The sequence below is a fragment of the Melitaea cinxia genome, chromosome 11 (genome assembly GCF_905220565.1).
Source record: "Melitaea cinxia chromosome 11, ilMelCinx1.1, whole genome shotgun sequence".
Lineage (NCBI taxonomy): Eukaryota > Metazoa > Arthropoda > Insecta > Lepidoptera > Nymphalidae > Melitaea > Melitaea cinxia.
This window is the reverse complement of record NC_059404.1, coordinates 2,713,387-2,729,858: the sequence shown is the minus strand read 5'-3', so window position 1 is coordinate 2,729,858 and position 16,472 is coordinate 2,713,387. Positions and strand designations below refer to the sequence as shown.

Below are 16,472 nucleotides of genomic sequence, written 5' to 3'. Positions count from 1 at the left end.
GATGAAGACGTAATAGACTTTGATAAACTCTATGAATGTCCCTCGACGTCATCTGGATCTTGTCTTCAAGGCTTAGTGATAGACGAGTTGGAGGAGTACCTGAGAAAACCAAGAACTGCCAGCTCGGAAGACTTTTTAGATTGGTGGAGGACGCCTGAGACAGAGTATCCGATTTTATCGAAAATGGCCCGTGATTTTCTCTCAATACCTGCCACTTCAGTACCTGCTGAGAGGTTATTTTCTAAAGCATCATTAGTAATTAGAAAACATAGAAATAGGTTAAGTGATGAGTCAGCCAGATGGTTACTTTGTATTAATTCTTGGTCAAAAAAATTGATATAAAGTATCATAACCTAATGATAAAGCTGTTGATTTGTGTTGTATTTTATTTTTTATTCAAATAAATGATAAATCGTAAAACTCTTTTATTAAATTTCTTATAAGTTGAGGGTTCAATCTCTTTCTAGACAGATAAGTATTGTTCTTTAAAATACAGTCAAGTTATTGTAATTAATTTGTTTTTTTACATGTTTTAGCAAATGTAAGCTTATAAATCATAAATGTTTATTAAGAAACAGTTACTTCCATGGAAAACGACATATAGGTCAGTTGATTTTTCGAATTTCTTATCAAATCTTCAGTTATTTATTAATCTGCTTGATCTTTACTATGGCTATCTTAATTCAAGCTCACAATGTTCCAATTCTAATACGTTTTTCTAAGATTTAAAGTAAACTTTAATAAATAGTAATAGACTAATAGGTAATTGCAAGACTTGCAAGACTCTTGCTGCAAGACCAAGACCAAGACCAAGACTGGGAGCGCAAGACCAAGACCAAGACCAAGACCAGGTGTATTGGCGCAAGACCAAGACCAAGACTGGCTAAGTCTGGTCTTGTTCTTGCATTTGGGCAACACTAGTCCTGGTTGTTGCCATAGGTACCTAATAGCTACCGATCATAATAATAATCTATACAAATAAATAAAATTGAAGTGTCTGTTTGTAATATTAAAATAAGCGCTTTTTACTAAATGCATATGGATGTATACACGGTACATATACCAAAATAACATTTCTTTAAATTTTTGTCTGTCTGTCCGTCTGTTTGTGCCGGCTAATCTCTAAAACATCTGGACCGATTTTGACGGGACTTTCACTGATTTATTTTATAACTCAGCGAACTGAAAAATAACTTTTTTGTTAAATAACACGCGGGCGAAGTTGCGGTCACAGCCAGTAACAATAATGAAGGCGTTTATTCACCAAACATAAAAAACAAAAGATTTCTTAAAGTCTCATTTATAGAGATTTTAGAAAAAATCATATATCTATAGTACCGATCATTACACGTGCTATGAAAATTATCCGCCAACACCTACAGCAGCGTGGTGGATTATGCTTCAGCTCCTCCTAAATGGAGAAAGAGGCCAGCAATATAATTAAAAGACTGAATCAGAAACTGGTTGATGTCTGTAAGAGACCATTTGTTTGTCACGAGAGATAAACGTAGCCGTACTTTTTATGTTATATATGGGTCTTTGTGAGAGTCATAAAAGCAAAACAAATATTTTTAGAATTATCATTTATTTATCTGCCTACCTGCATATTTTTCAGACATCACGAAAATAACCTACGAATTGTATTTAGGCTCGGATATACAGCTTGTAATTTCTCTCAATACCTGAAATGTTTTCACGTTTTTTTTTTTATTGATTTAGGACACAGCAGGAAAATATCTTACACGAAATTCGGGGTAATCTGAATGGGGAAGTAACTTGAAGTAACTTAAAAAATAAAAAAGCCTTTATTTGACCATGCTACAGTACACGAGAAACTGTTATTAATATATTATTATAAAGTTTTACTTGTTGCTTATAATTATTTACTTTTACTTATACTAAATTACTTAGGTTCAATAAGGTCCCCAGGTTGGGTAAAGGCCTCCTCCAATGATGCCCACTTCTCTCTGTCCTGTGCTATTAGCCACCACTTTGGGCCACCAACTTTTTTATTTCATCCTCCCATCGGGTAGAGGGTCATCCTTTCTTTACTTAAAGATTACCTACAGCTAAATAATAGTTACTATTCTAAAGTAGTATTATGTTATTATGGTGAGTATGGTAACCAGAGCTCCTGGGGAGGGTCGAAGATAGGATCGGCAACGCGCTTGCAATACTTCTTGGTGTTGCAGGCTACAACGCCAGACCCGTACGCTTCCGCAGGTGGCCCTTACGCTGCGTGTTTGCATCTATAAACCACATATATTGACTCCATTGCCAATTATTTTATACCACTGCAAGCACAGCTAATTTGCCGTTATATATGTATATACTGCATTAATGTCTTATTGAATGAATGACCTAAAATATAATTTGAAATATTAAGCAAATCATAATGCAAATCAAAATGAGACGCTCTACGAATTCTTTGATGAAATTATCACGTACAAGCTGATCCGGCGAACTTCGTGCCGCTATTTGTTTTTCGTAAATATATCGTTTTTCTTATTTTCTTTAATGCATAATAAAGATATAGATTCTAAACTATGATAGTAAAGTTAATGTTATAATAAACATGAGAGAAATAAAACACTTTGTTGTGTAACAAAATAAGCAATTACAAAGAAATATTGAAAACGCTTAAAAAAAACATGACCACGAGACATGACATGGCAGCATGAGAAATATAAACATAGACAATAATCAAATAGGTATAAAGTATAACGTGTACGATAATGTAAATTTATTTTGTTAGTCAAGTAAAAATAATATTTACAACTTCTTTTCTTTATTATAGTATTGGTAGAATATATTGAAAACTAAATTAGTCAGTCTACAAAATTTCGAACGCCTTTTCTGTTATCGAATACAACTTTATAAATCCGTTTACTTAATATTATTATTATTAACTATTTATTATTACTATTTCGCAAATCACTTAACTATATTCGATCCCAGTCCAGTACATAGATTTTTAAAACTATTTTTCTGAAAAAAAACTGTGTAAAGAATTTTTTTATTACAAATTATCATTATTTTTCGTTTCTCATCCGCTTACGTAACGAAATTTTATTTTTCACAATATTAAACTAAAATAAAAAATAATTTTCATGAATATTTAAATTAATTTCTTGTTTTAATCCGTGTAAGTGGATAATATTTTTTTAATGTAACATATATTTACGATAATTATTCGTTATTTAAAGGCCTTTTGAAATCGTTTAAGAGAGAAACCTACAATTCTCGTAATATAAAAAAGCTTCTCTATATTTGGTTTGCGGTTTTGCTTCTTCGATTGTGTACCAGAGACGTTTATTAAGTTAGGTTTTTGTTGCAATTTTTTATTTTATTATTATGTTGTATGTTTGTAACTTATTTCGCCGTGATATTATTAATATCGGTAATTTTGTTACCAAGAATGAACAGCTATAATCGGATCTAACAGATTTTTTTGCTCTCTACTGCATTCCAAAGATGTTGGTAATTGTGGCGTGAAATGGCTTAATTTGTGGCATTTGCTCTTCTTAACCCTCCACCTATTAACACATACATATAACCTTAGCATTAATACTGCATCTTAAATTAAATTAAAGAAGAGTTCAAATTAGAGAAAAAGATTGTGGTATTCTATCAAATATCATCACTTCAGCCTATCGCAGTCCACCGCTGGAGATAGTTTGGCGCGAACTTATGTATTTTGCCTATAGTCACCACGCCGGGCAGACGGGTTGGTGTCCTCAGAGGCTGGCTTTGTCGCACCGAAGATGCTGCTATCAAATATATCCGTTGCTACAATATCGAGTCGTGTGCCCAAAGATTATGTGGAAGAAATCGCTTTTCAGCGATAAGATCTACTCTGTTTGTTTATATTTTGGTGTACAATAGAGAATATTATTATCTATAGATATTTTATTATGTAATTTTGTATATTTTAAAGACCGGTTATTGTTTATATCACTCCAAAGATTGTGGTACTTAAAAATATTTAATTATAACTGGATATAATTGTGACTGACTAATAAAAGTCGATGTAATTACTTGAAAATGTATATTTACATCCGTAATAAGTGTTTAGCAACAAACTATTATGTTGTTCTGGTAGTTTCTGTTTTTCGATTCAGCCTGTAAGATCCCACTGCTAGGTCTGCATAGGTCTCTTTCTTCATGTAGGAGAAGGATCGAGCTTAATCTACCAGGCTGCTCCACTGTAGGTAAGCGGATATGTTATTTGATTGATATTCTGATTTTTTGATCCAACTCACGTTCTCTGCTATAGTTACAGAAATAATTTTTGTACGAAAACTGTTGTAGTTGTATTTATATAGGTAACTGTGTTAAAAATTCATGAATATCTATCGATATTTGTCAAATTGTAGGTACCCCTTTGTCAGTAATCAATCACTCTAATCGTAAGTAATCATCAATGCTTTTCGTGCTTTGTGATTAATGCGATTGTAAACATTTTTGAATATCATATCAAAAATTGCTTTAAAAAATATTTTTAAAAATTTCTTTAAGTAAAAATCTTCATATCAAAAAATTTCGCTCTGGCGGGTACATTGTTCCATAGCTTAATTGGCTAGAGCGCCGACACGGTCAATCGGAGACGCGGGTTCGAATCCCGCTGGAGCGGTCAATTTTTGATATGATATTCAAAAATGTTTAGAATTCCTAATGTGTGGGTAACACAAAAATAAAATCGTACATATTAATGCGATTGTATTGAATTTCACATTTAATTTCAGTTCATTTCTAATGATACTTTTTTTTGGTATCGCAGGGGAACCCACTTACGGGTGATATCCAGGACGCCCGGGTAGGCATTCCTAGACCGTATGTCGGCTTTAGCACTTGGGGGTGCAATACCGAACAAACCCCTGCGGGAGCCTTCAGCCGATTTAATTGGAGGGTCCCGGGCCTGCGGGCAATTCTAATGATACTGATGTATCTTGTTAATACCCTTTAACCTTTTAAACTTGCGTAAATAAAAAAAAATCAGGTAAATTATGTGAATAGGCCAGTGATTACAAAAATATAATTCTCAAGGATCATATCTTAATTTTTTGTTTAGAAACATTATACTAGGATCATTATTCAAGAGTTTACACAAAGACAAATTATAGATGTAAAGTAATTTAACTGTACAAGTATCATTTATCACATAACTTTAGCATTTAATAGTTTTGGCAACAGGGTTTATATGTAGGTATAGGTAGGTAACCTATCCTACGTACGTTGCGGTAATTCGGGCAACTGAACTTTATTGCTTTTTTTTTGGTTACGAAATTTACAACACGAAGGTATAGCAATAAAAATTCAGATCTTGTTTTTAAACTAGAGGTAGTGGATACATATTGGTGACAAATATCACTGACAGTGTTTGTAATTTTTGGTATTTATTTATTATTTTTATGTGAGTACAATGTGAGAGACATGCATTATATGTATATAATATATAAAAAATTTGTGTCACGATGTATGTTAGCGATAAACTCCGAAACTACTAAACCAATTTTTATCAAATTTTGTAAGCATTTTTAATATTAAATTTGGTCCAACTTGGGAGATGAGGGTAGTTTTTATCTCAATTATTGATTTCAATATTTTTTATTCCAAATTAATGTTTATTACGACTTTAGTGTGTATTTATCGGTTAGTTCTATAAAATCCTAATAGATGGCGGTTGGGCATCTAAGTTGCACAGATATCCGGTAGATGGCGCCATATTTCTATTTGTAGATTAAAGATGACGCGTTTGAATATAGAATTTACATATATTTTAATAAATTATAATTACTGAGCCACAGCACCGCATGGCTGGGTTAGCTAGTAATAATATAATATGTAAGAGACGATTAGTGACAATTGCTTAACACGTACTCCATAATTATCATTATTGAAGTTAGACTTCTTTTGGCGCGTTAGGGAAAAATTATGATAGTAAATTATTACGATGCTCGCGCACACTGTAAAAAAATCCGAAACCCTGAAGTTAGCTAGCCTATAAAGTAAAACTTCTTACGTGCGTACGTAAGTACATACACGCTTATTTTCTTTGGCCACCCACATTTTCTATCAACAATAAAATTTAGAACAGAAAATTGACATTTCAAACGTTAAAATTACTTACGTAATGCAATGTTGATGATTAGAAAAGATAGAAATTTTCCATCGTTTCGAACTCAGTCATTTGTTACATTATGTACCAACCATTTTACTTTATTTATAATCAAATCAAATCAAAAATAACTTTTTTCAAATAAGCTTAAAAAGCACCTTAAATCGTCATTTAACAAATATATTTTTTAAATTGATTACTATTTTTAGGGTTCCATACCTCAAAAGGGAAAAACGGAACCCTTATAGGATCAGTTTGTTGTCCGTATGTCGTTAAGACCCTTTTTCTCAGAACGCGTGGAGATATCAAACTGAAATTCATATCAAATACTCGTCTACTGTCCCTTGGAGTTGTGAAAAATCAAACTTCTAAACCAACGCAATTATAAGATACAGCCGTTTATGCTGCAAATTTTCGACACTTGCAAGGGAACAGGGGCGCTACGGGGTCGGTACTTCCCGTGAACTCAGAATCTTGAAATTTGGAACGAATTACAGAATCTTGAAATTTGGTCTTATAGCACAGATAAAGGAAAAATTGCGAAAAGAATAAATTTTTCGTTACATTACGTTTCATATAATAAAAATATTTTTAATAATTTTTGTACGAAACCCTCGGTACGTGAGTCAGACTCGCGCTTGGCTGGTTTTTTTAAAAGTAAAGTTACCACCGATTCGGAACGGATACTGTAAAGAAAAATCGGGAAAAAACCTTATGGTTACTCTTTTAAAAACAATATACATATAAACCACCTATGTTTTAGTACAAAATTGGTAGGTAATATTTTGCATGAAATATATGCACCCATAGGTACATTATTCATAAAATTTAACATGATTTTCTTACGCCGTGATTCAAAACAATAACAAATCGCTATCTTCATTAGATATCATCGCCTCTTGAAGAATACTAACATACTTGTATTTTATAATTGTGTTTGCTTGCAAAGGAAAACGACTTCAACTACATCGACAAGTAGTACAACGTAGGTAAACGATAAAATAGTCAAGTAATTACGCGTTATCAAAGATTTCTCAAAAAGTACTTATCAGACCTCGATGAAATTTAAATGAGACTATGCGACAACCATCAGCTATGGATTAAGAAATGTATCATCGAAAGCAATAAAAAGTTATACAACGAGGGTGGACGAAAAAATAGTCAAATAAATACGCATTATTAGAGATTATTCAAAATCTGCTCCTCAGATCTCGATTAAATCTTAATTGGGACCACATGACAAGAGGCGCCCTCAGTTCAACAGTTCTTATATGTTATTTAAAAAGTCCACCTTTATATACCATCGGTAACCACAATCAAATATTTTTTTTTTAAGTTCATGACCAATACTTTGGCGGGTGAACGCGTGTTATCGACTTTAATCATTGAAAAAAGGAGTGAGGTTCTCATCTCCACTGGTTTTTTATGTGGTACCTCAAAACTTTTATTGGGTGTTAAATTTGAGAGAGATCTGATGTGTAGTTTTCTCTTATAATGTGTATGTAACTTGTCGATATAAATTAAAGGCGGTTTTTTATTGTTTTCGAACAATTATTATTTCAACTAAAATAAATAATTTTAGTAATTTCAACATATAACTAAGTCATTGAGTCATTTTTGACATAAACTTACCAGACTTAGTTACTTGTTTACAAAAATCTCTAGATACAAAAACAATATCTTTATTTTTTTTAGTTATCAACTTTTAGTCCTATTACAAGAATGTTAAAATAAAAGTGAAACGCCGGTTACTAATTTTCAAGTGATGTCAATCGAAAGAACGATAAGAAAGGTGTTTGATTTATAGATCTCACAAACTTTATCTGTAATTGGCGTATCTTGATTATTGACCTTTCTGACTATTTTTTTTTTCTTTTCATTCTAAAGCAAAATAATTTTACTCTAATTTCTGAAGATAGATGAAAATTAAAAAAAAAACATAGTTGAATACATAAAACGTATGTTGATTGTATTTGACGTTCGTATCTTGATCTTGAAATGTTCCAGTTTCGACGCTGTAAAACTGATTTAACAGTTAAATTCAACCCCTGAATTATTAATATTCATGCATTGCAGTCGACGCTTATATAGATCAATAATAGCTTGTACCTTGACACCATGTTGCAAGTCAAGAAATTTCACATATTACCCTCATGAATAATTTAATTGTTTCTCTTACAAACGCTTAAGTTTCGATCCCGAACTACTTATTAGCTTGAACTAACCGACTTGTCTTTGCCGCTGGTGCAGTGCGCCGCATGAGATGGACAACCGCAATGAATGAAAATGTCATGCGTCCGTACTATAGGGCTGTCGGAGGGGAAACCGGGCGGACTGGCTACCAGGCGGTAATGCACCTCGAGTTCCTGCTGCTTAAGCCAAATGTAACTGTCACGGAACAGAACTTGGCAGATCGAGCTCGGTACATTTAACGAAAGGGTGTATTCGACGCCGCCGAGCTCTAACAGTTTCGACGTGAGGCTGCTCCTGAAGTTTAACCCGTGTCCACAGTGCGCAACGCAGTGTCAACGCAACAAGAAAGCGTTCGTAGCGAAGCGCCTGTGGAGGCGATCACTGAGGGAGCAGACGCCCAAAAAGTAGAACAGATGAGAGGAATCTTGCAAGAGGCGATTTCCGAGACTCGGGGTGCTCCTCTGGAACTGAGACCGCGACTTTCCCGTCTCCCCCTCAATGCTGCGACGCGGGAGTGCCATTGAGGCAGCCAACAGGCTGTTACCTCCCTATTTGGAAGGCAGCCTCGGCTTGGATAACACGGGTTTCATTCTCTTTATTAATTATTATTATGTCTATTTAACTGTGATTTTTTTGTGTAAAAACTGAGTGCGTTTTTGAGTGATGCTCCGAATAAATGTGTTTCTTTCTTCTTTCTTTGGTGCCGCTCTGGCGGTGCACCGCCTTGTCGGAGCTAAGGCCCAAGAGCCTGGACGCGCTACTCTTAAGAGTAGCGACGTACCAGCCTGGAAGAGGAGAATAGGACGCCGTATCAGCCTGGCCAGGGCCCTCATTTGTAGGCTGCTAGCCTTCAGGTCGGGCAACACAAGGTTAAGGATTGTGCACTCCGTTAGAATGGCCTTTAACGGGCTAGGCGTCAGCCTCAACCATCCTGACATAGCCGATAAACTAGCGGAGCGCATTGACGGCCTAAAGCAGAGACTGATAGACAGACTGACAGGCATTACACATTTACAGACCTCATCATTGGGCGCGTTCCATCTAAGGCCCACATCGCCATTGACCACAACTGCTGAAATTGCCGTTCCACTAACGTAAAGAACGCAGTGGGCGTTGTGGGCGAATTTTATTAGTGAAACGCATATTTGGGCGCTGTCAAGTGTCAGGTGTCAGCTGTGTGCTAACAATAAGGCGGCATAAATAAATAAATATCTTATAACATACACACACGGTCGTCTGTTCCTATAGTTACGATTGTTGCAGCCGCAGATGCCAAAAAAAAGCAATTTACTTATAATAATTTATTAATTTAAATTACAATTAAACTTATAACTAAAGAGAGGTGATTCCCTACTGATGTTAAGTAAAAGAATGATTAAATAAAACGAAGTTGAAGAAAGGTTTCCACGGTGTGGCCGTCGCTGCGGTGGTCTCTGCGGTGGTCGCTTTCCGTTGCTTGCCATCTTCATCCGAAATGATGTTGAAATCTTGCACGTGTGCCGTACAGAGAAAATAAGGCTGTGGGCACACCTGGGTTTCTTATATTCAAATATATTGTTTAATTATCTTCGTATGAAGTTAAGTCGGAGGCACACTGATACCGTGGGGTTAGGCTAGTGTAACACTATGGTAAGCAACTTAATGGTTGTGTAACAACAACAAACAAACACAAAACAAAGGTAACAGCCGGCTGATATAGCTAAATACTTTTTTTTTTATAAATATACATAGAAATATTACGTTCATATATAAATATAAATACAAATGTTACAGCCAGACTCAGGCGGGAATCGAACCCGCAACCATGCATGGCAAGGTGAAAACATGCTGTGAGGGTTGTGAGTGAATATTTCGCATAGATTGGAGTAAAACTTAATTCAACGTGGATTCCCGGATTCATTGACAGTTGTTTTCTTAAAGTTCCCGCCACGTGTTAATGAAAGCCAAATAGTTGGCTAGACCCATCTATCTTTTGTGGGCGATTTGGTCGCGAAAAGTGACGTAATCTATGACGTCGAGCGATCGCACGCGACGGCTATGACGGGCCTTAGATGGAACGATAGAATGGGCAATGGCATTGCAGGCGTTGCGGACGCTTAGTGGCAGTGTTGCCGTTTTAGCCATTTTGTGGCTAGATCTAGCGGATTTTCAACGGTTTTAGCCAAAAAACAATCCATTTTAGCTACCAAAATAAATCTAGCTACATCTGGCTGCTTTTTAGATTGTTACTACATACATATTTTTATTACTATAAAAAGTCTACCGACTAATACATACCACCATACATACGGTATATACATACGGTACCAATACTACCAAACTAAAATACATAGTTAATTTTAGGCAGCACCAATAATGTCCGCATTATGGCAGGGGGATTCCCGAATGAATGTTTATCTTTCACGTAATTTAGGTTCGATCGAATGAAAATGGACCGTATTGCTATTGCTGTTGAGCCTAGTTTGTTTTGCATAACGTCAATACTACTCATGTCAAAATGTCAAACGGAGGCAATGTTGTTATTGTTTACGCATACGCAATACGCATTTTTTTAAAATTAAAGCTTGTGAAACCGCGGGGCACAGCTAGTATATTATAGTTAGTAATTCAAAGTAAAATCGTCCTAGTTTTTTTAGGTGTATTTCAAAACTAATTCAAATTCCAATTAAGCATCAGCACAATTTAGCATTGTGCTTCACTGAGTCACATGCTCTTTAATTGGAAAACGCACACTTTAGCCACTTCTAGCGGAATTTCGAAAGTGATTTATTTACAAAACTGGCAACTTTTTTCTTTGATGTAGCCACAAACTAGATGACATTTATTTACATGACAGTTTTTGGTCAAGTCTATATTATTTTTAACTTCATTCAATTATTTTAATAATTGAATTCCTGGTTACCTTTATATACTCTTTGTTCCTGGTATGTTAAGACTATAAATACTTTTTGAATATATTGGAACTATAATTTAATATCCTCTTTTTTTCAGATTACACAGGTATGTCTTTTTTTTATTTGACACCAGTTAAAGGAGATTTACCGGTACATTTGTTGGAAACAATAATTCTTAAAAGATTGGAATTCTTAAAAATTATTTATCGGAAACAGGATATCGTCTACAATGAATATGTTGTAGAAGGAAGTTTATATGATTCCGTTGGCCACTACATGCTTTGTATTATCGTGATTTTACTAAATAATTTGGATTTTACAAATTTTTTCACGAAAGCAGAGGAATTTTTATTTAAGTACAGATTAAATACACTAGTAGCATATGATTTGAGATGTTTTGTTAAGAAACTTCTTCGCATCATAAGAAAACATCCTCACAGTCTATTATGTCTGGATCCTCTTAATATACTTTGCCAACATTTGATATTGAAACATGTAGCACAACATGTCTGCTCTGATGCTTGTTGTACAAACTGTTCTTTGCACACAATAAAAGTGCATTTTAAACATTGTCTTGCATTCATTGCTCGCAGGCAGGTTCCATTAGAGCACAGTGTTGCACACATTCCTTGCAGCAAATGGAAACTGTACTTAACAGTATTATTTAAAGATAATTTAAAAAATAGATTGAGTAGAACTAATTTAGGTAATATTAAACATGATCCAAGGATAGTAGATCTCATGAGCTTAGTTTGCAAAGAAATTCCTTCAATAAATAATCGTTGGAGTATTAATATTGTAAAAAATAATGAAGTTGATGATATATGTAAATCATTTCCACCATGCATGCTCAACTTGCATCGCAGCTTGCGAAACAAGCACAGATTATCTCACAACCAGAGATTTTCATATAGTTTATTTCTAAAAGATATTGGTATGCCAGTCGAAGAAGCAATAACATTTTGGAGAACTGAGTATCAACAAGCCCCTAGTGGAAACCATAATTGTTGCCACAATTGGCAAAATGATGAAAAGAAGTTTGTATATGGCATCAGGCACTTGTATGGATTGGAGGGTGGCAAAAAAAATTACTCCTCTGGAAATTGCTCACATTTTCAAAGCTTTACAGAAGGGAGCTGTCCGTTTAAATCATTTGATAATGAATCAATGATGCAGATATTAAATATTAAAAATATTGATCCCATGTTGTCACAAATCAAAGATTTTCAAGAACAAAAACAATATACTTCTGCGTGTATGATGTATCTTCAAAAAAGGTTGCATTGTATTTTAAACGATATCTGTGATAGTAGTTTTAATTTTAGTCCTGTTAAATATTATTTTGCATCAAGAAATATACATTTATGACATTAATGCACCAATAAATAAAAATAAAAGGATATATCATTTTTTATTGTAACCTGTAGTATTTAATTAATTATGCTAGGAGATACAATTAAGATGAGTGAAGCATACAGTCTTGTGATTCATTATATTAAATATTTTTCTCACAACCATACAGTCTTGCAAATTCTATTTAATCAAATTCAGATACGAAGAATAAATCAACGAGAAGCTTTTTTATCGCCATCTACCTTCTACTCCTCTCAACTTCCATCCGCCTTGCCCGATCACACTTTTCGTAACGCTCTCGTCACACATTCACCAACTTACTCCTTAAGTCAAGTGTTCGTAAAGAAGTTTAACTTCAAAAATATAAAGCGTTCGATTTCTGACTAGATGGGTGGTTAGGTTGGTGTTATGGATCACGTTCCACATGAAAAAAAAGTAGCTTATTTTTAAATTTTGTGGTGAAGCTAGGGTATAAGTCTTGACACAGATTACAATAGTTGCTATTTTACTGATACTTCACTCGGTACAAAATTTCCACTACCTACTGCTATATTAGCCTACTCCTTCGCGTCAGCAACTGCTGCATGCTAAAATATGCCTAAACACTCAAGTATACAGTTGTGATTGCTTCGCACCGCGCGATCCCACAGCAATCGCAGGCGCTGCGTCTTCGATAAAATGAAATATAACATAACTTTTTGTGTCTATGTTATTGAAAACAGTGAATATGTTCTGGCTATAAGTGGTTTAAAATTGTATAATTTATGATATATATTTTTTTTATGAATAGGTGCTGACTGTGATCAACGACGCTGGCGCTTGGAAGGAATACTTTACGGAAATCTTCCGCGTTTCCGATGACCCCATCAACACAGCGCCTATAGAAACATTGCCTCCGAGAACACTAAACATTAACTGAATCGTCCCACCAACCGAAGTTGAAATGATAAACCCGCTCCGCGCACTCAAGAATGGCGAAGCCTCCATTTATCTCATCGCCGCAGAAATACTGAAAGCAGATCTGGCCTCAGCCGCAAATGCCTTGACGCACCTGCTGCAGTGCATTAGGATGGACGAAAAGCTACCGGACGACTGGAACAAAAGCCTTCTCATCACCGTACCGAAAAGGGGAGACCTCACCTACACTCGCAGGCAGGTCAAATTGAGCGACCTACGAGATGAGGCAGCGAAGATGGGTCTCAAGATTAACACCCGGAAGATTCAAGAGATGAGGTGCGGAGCAACGAGTTCCTTTCCGTTGGTCATCGGCACAGAGGCAGTGGAGCGCGTCCACAAATTTACGTACCTCGGAAAGTGACGAAGAAGACATCACTTCACGGATCGCCAGAGCACGAGCAACCTTTGCGCAGCTTCGGCCGATACGGTAATCATGGAAACTGACACGGAGAGTCAAGCTCAAGATATTCCGGTCCAGCGTAAAAACCGTTTTGCTGTATGAATGTGAGACGTGGAAGGCCACCAAGGTCGCGCATCGGCTCCAGGTCTTCGTTAACCGGTGCCTTCGCAGGTATTTACTGACCCGACATAATCTCCAACGAACAACTTTGGGAACGCTGCAGTGAAAGCCCGAACAACCAGCAGATCAAATGCCGGAAATGGAGCTGGATAAGCCACTCTCTCCGGAGGGATTCTTACAATATACCAAGGCAAGCCCTAGACTAGAATCCCAAGGAAAGCGCAAACGTGGCCGTCCAAAACAAACCTGGCGGCAGACAGTCATTGACGAAGCCAAGGCCATCAGAAAGACCTGGAGTGAGATCAAGCGAGACGCTCAGGACCGCTCGGGATGGAGATGCAGTGTGGACGCCCTCTGCACCAGCTAGGGGCCGAAGGAATCTAATATATATTTATATATATATATATATATATTATATATGTACATATGTATATATATATATATATGTACATATGTATTTTTTATTCTTACTTTGTCTTAATGTACAAGCTAATATGTCAATGTACTTCTTCTTAACCGTCCAGTGAACCAACAAATAGATAACATTTTGCGAGGAAAAGAATTCGTTCAGATAAGAGCAGGAACGTCGATAGTGACAAGAGCTCTTTTTATGGTATCATTTAGGGAGAGTAAGAGAATCAAGAGGGCTAGTGCATTTTTTGCCCAGATAATCGGCATAGCGATTCAACGGGCAAATGCTGCCAGCATTCTTGGCACAATTCCACGCGGACATGATTTGTACCATAACTATCTGTAAATATTTAGTTCTTAAGTTGTGAACTGTAAATTTCGTGACACACAAGAACTCTTGGTGTATGTTTATCGATAAACTGGCTACAAAACGAAGGTAGTGATGGAAATGAAAAAAATACATCGATGATTTCCATACCTACATCGACTGTTTTTCTATAAGTTAGATATTTGTGTGGTTTAGATATAAAAAACAGACATCTATTAAAAAAAGTTTTATTGCTTAAGCTTACATTTTAAAATCTGACAAAAATTTAGAAGACAAAAAAAATCGATAAAATAGTAAGATTTTCGAATACCCCAATACTTCTTAGCAATACTTTGAAAAACAAAAGTTTGCCCAACCTTTTGCCCTTCAATCTATTTCTTTTTTTAGTCGTCACCTGCGCCTGCGCATTATATGCGAATTATTTTTGCAGGTTTGCTTGCTTCTTCGATGCATCAAATAAAAAAGAAAAAAAAAACGATATATAGTCGTTGTTGAAATACAATAACAATACATCGGCTTAATTCGATGCATCGTTACCATACATCGAGTGTTTTTAATACATCAATGTATATCGTCCATTCCTAAACGAAGGCCGAAACCAAAGACAAACGTCAAAAAAACGAAGCTTGTTATTTGATTACATACCTATTTACTTGTTGTATTATTTTTACAAAATCTCGGTTCAATCACAGCAATAATTGAATTGTCTAAGTTAAACTTTCAGTGGTGATTTAAATGATATCGGGGCAATCGAGTGCTTGTTATTCAAAGTGAATGTAGTACGCTATATGTATGTGCGTTGTTTAGCTGACGGTCTGTCATGTACTTATATTGGAGGTTTCCTAAATAGACCTTTGATGTCGGGGCTGTGTATAAAAATAACATTGGATTGTCGCGATCGGTCGGGCGGTGATACTTAGTTCTGCCTTCGCACCTTTCACGATGTCTTCGAAGATTTTACTGTTTATGTCTCTCATAGTACTAGGTAAGAGAACTAAAGTGCAACAAACATTACTATACCAATTATTCAATTGATACTGTTGACTCACAAATCGGAATAGTGAATGAAATTTTAATGAGTTGACTTGATTTTTCTTAAGTTAATATGTAATTATTAACCAAAGCAAAATTATGTCAGGTCATTAAAATTTCTTGTTTTATAACAAACATGTCAACTGTACAATATTTTTGAGTTTGTAACTTTGTAAGAATTTTTTCATTTATTCTCATTATAAACAGATTGGAAACAAAGAATTAAGACTAACGTGGCTTGTTAGTAACTCAGTACATACTATTTAAAAAAATAAAGTTTTATTTTATCTGTAATACAGTAAATAAATAATTTTGTATTCCAAAATACAATATGTCACATTTAATCTAAAAGTATATAAATTATTTTTTAAACTAAATTTTTTATATAAAACAATTAACTTATTTGGTGCCTTATTTGGTAAATAAACCCCTGTCAATCATAATTCACGTTTTTTCCGCATTTATCACTCACTTTCACAACACATTAGCTTACAGACATTTGTAAAACTCCATTTACTATTTATTTCACTAAAAACAAATATCAATTTATCATTTTAAAACATAAAAACTACTAAAATACGAATTCTGAGAGTACTAAACTAAGCTAATATTTTTGAATATGACATTTCAATATCTTTTTTTAAAAGGCCAGTAGGGATCTGGTCA

The 16,472-nt window shown here is 35.1% G+C and overlaps 1 protein-coding gene and 1 pseudogene across 1 annotated transcript; both read left to right on the top strand.

The window, feature by feature from the left end:
* The first annotated feature begins 11,313 nt into the window (after positions 1-11,313).
* Positions 11,314-12,588, top strand: LOC123657739 (DNA primase large subunit-like). Its single transcript, XM_045593254.1, has one exon. The coding sequence runs from the start codon at positions 11,314-11,316 to the stop codon at positions 12,571-12,573; it is 1,260 nt and encodes a 419-aa protein (XP_045449210.1). The 3' UTR covers positions 12,574-12,588.
* A 913-nt stretch (positions 12,589-13,501) lies between these two features.
* On the top strand, positions 13,502-14,402 carry LOC123657998 (annotated as a pseudogene).
* The last annotated feature ends 2,070 nt before the right edge of the window (positions 14,403-16,472 follow it).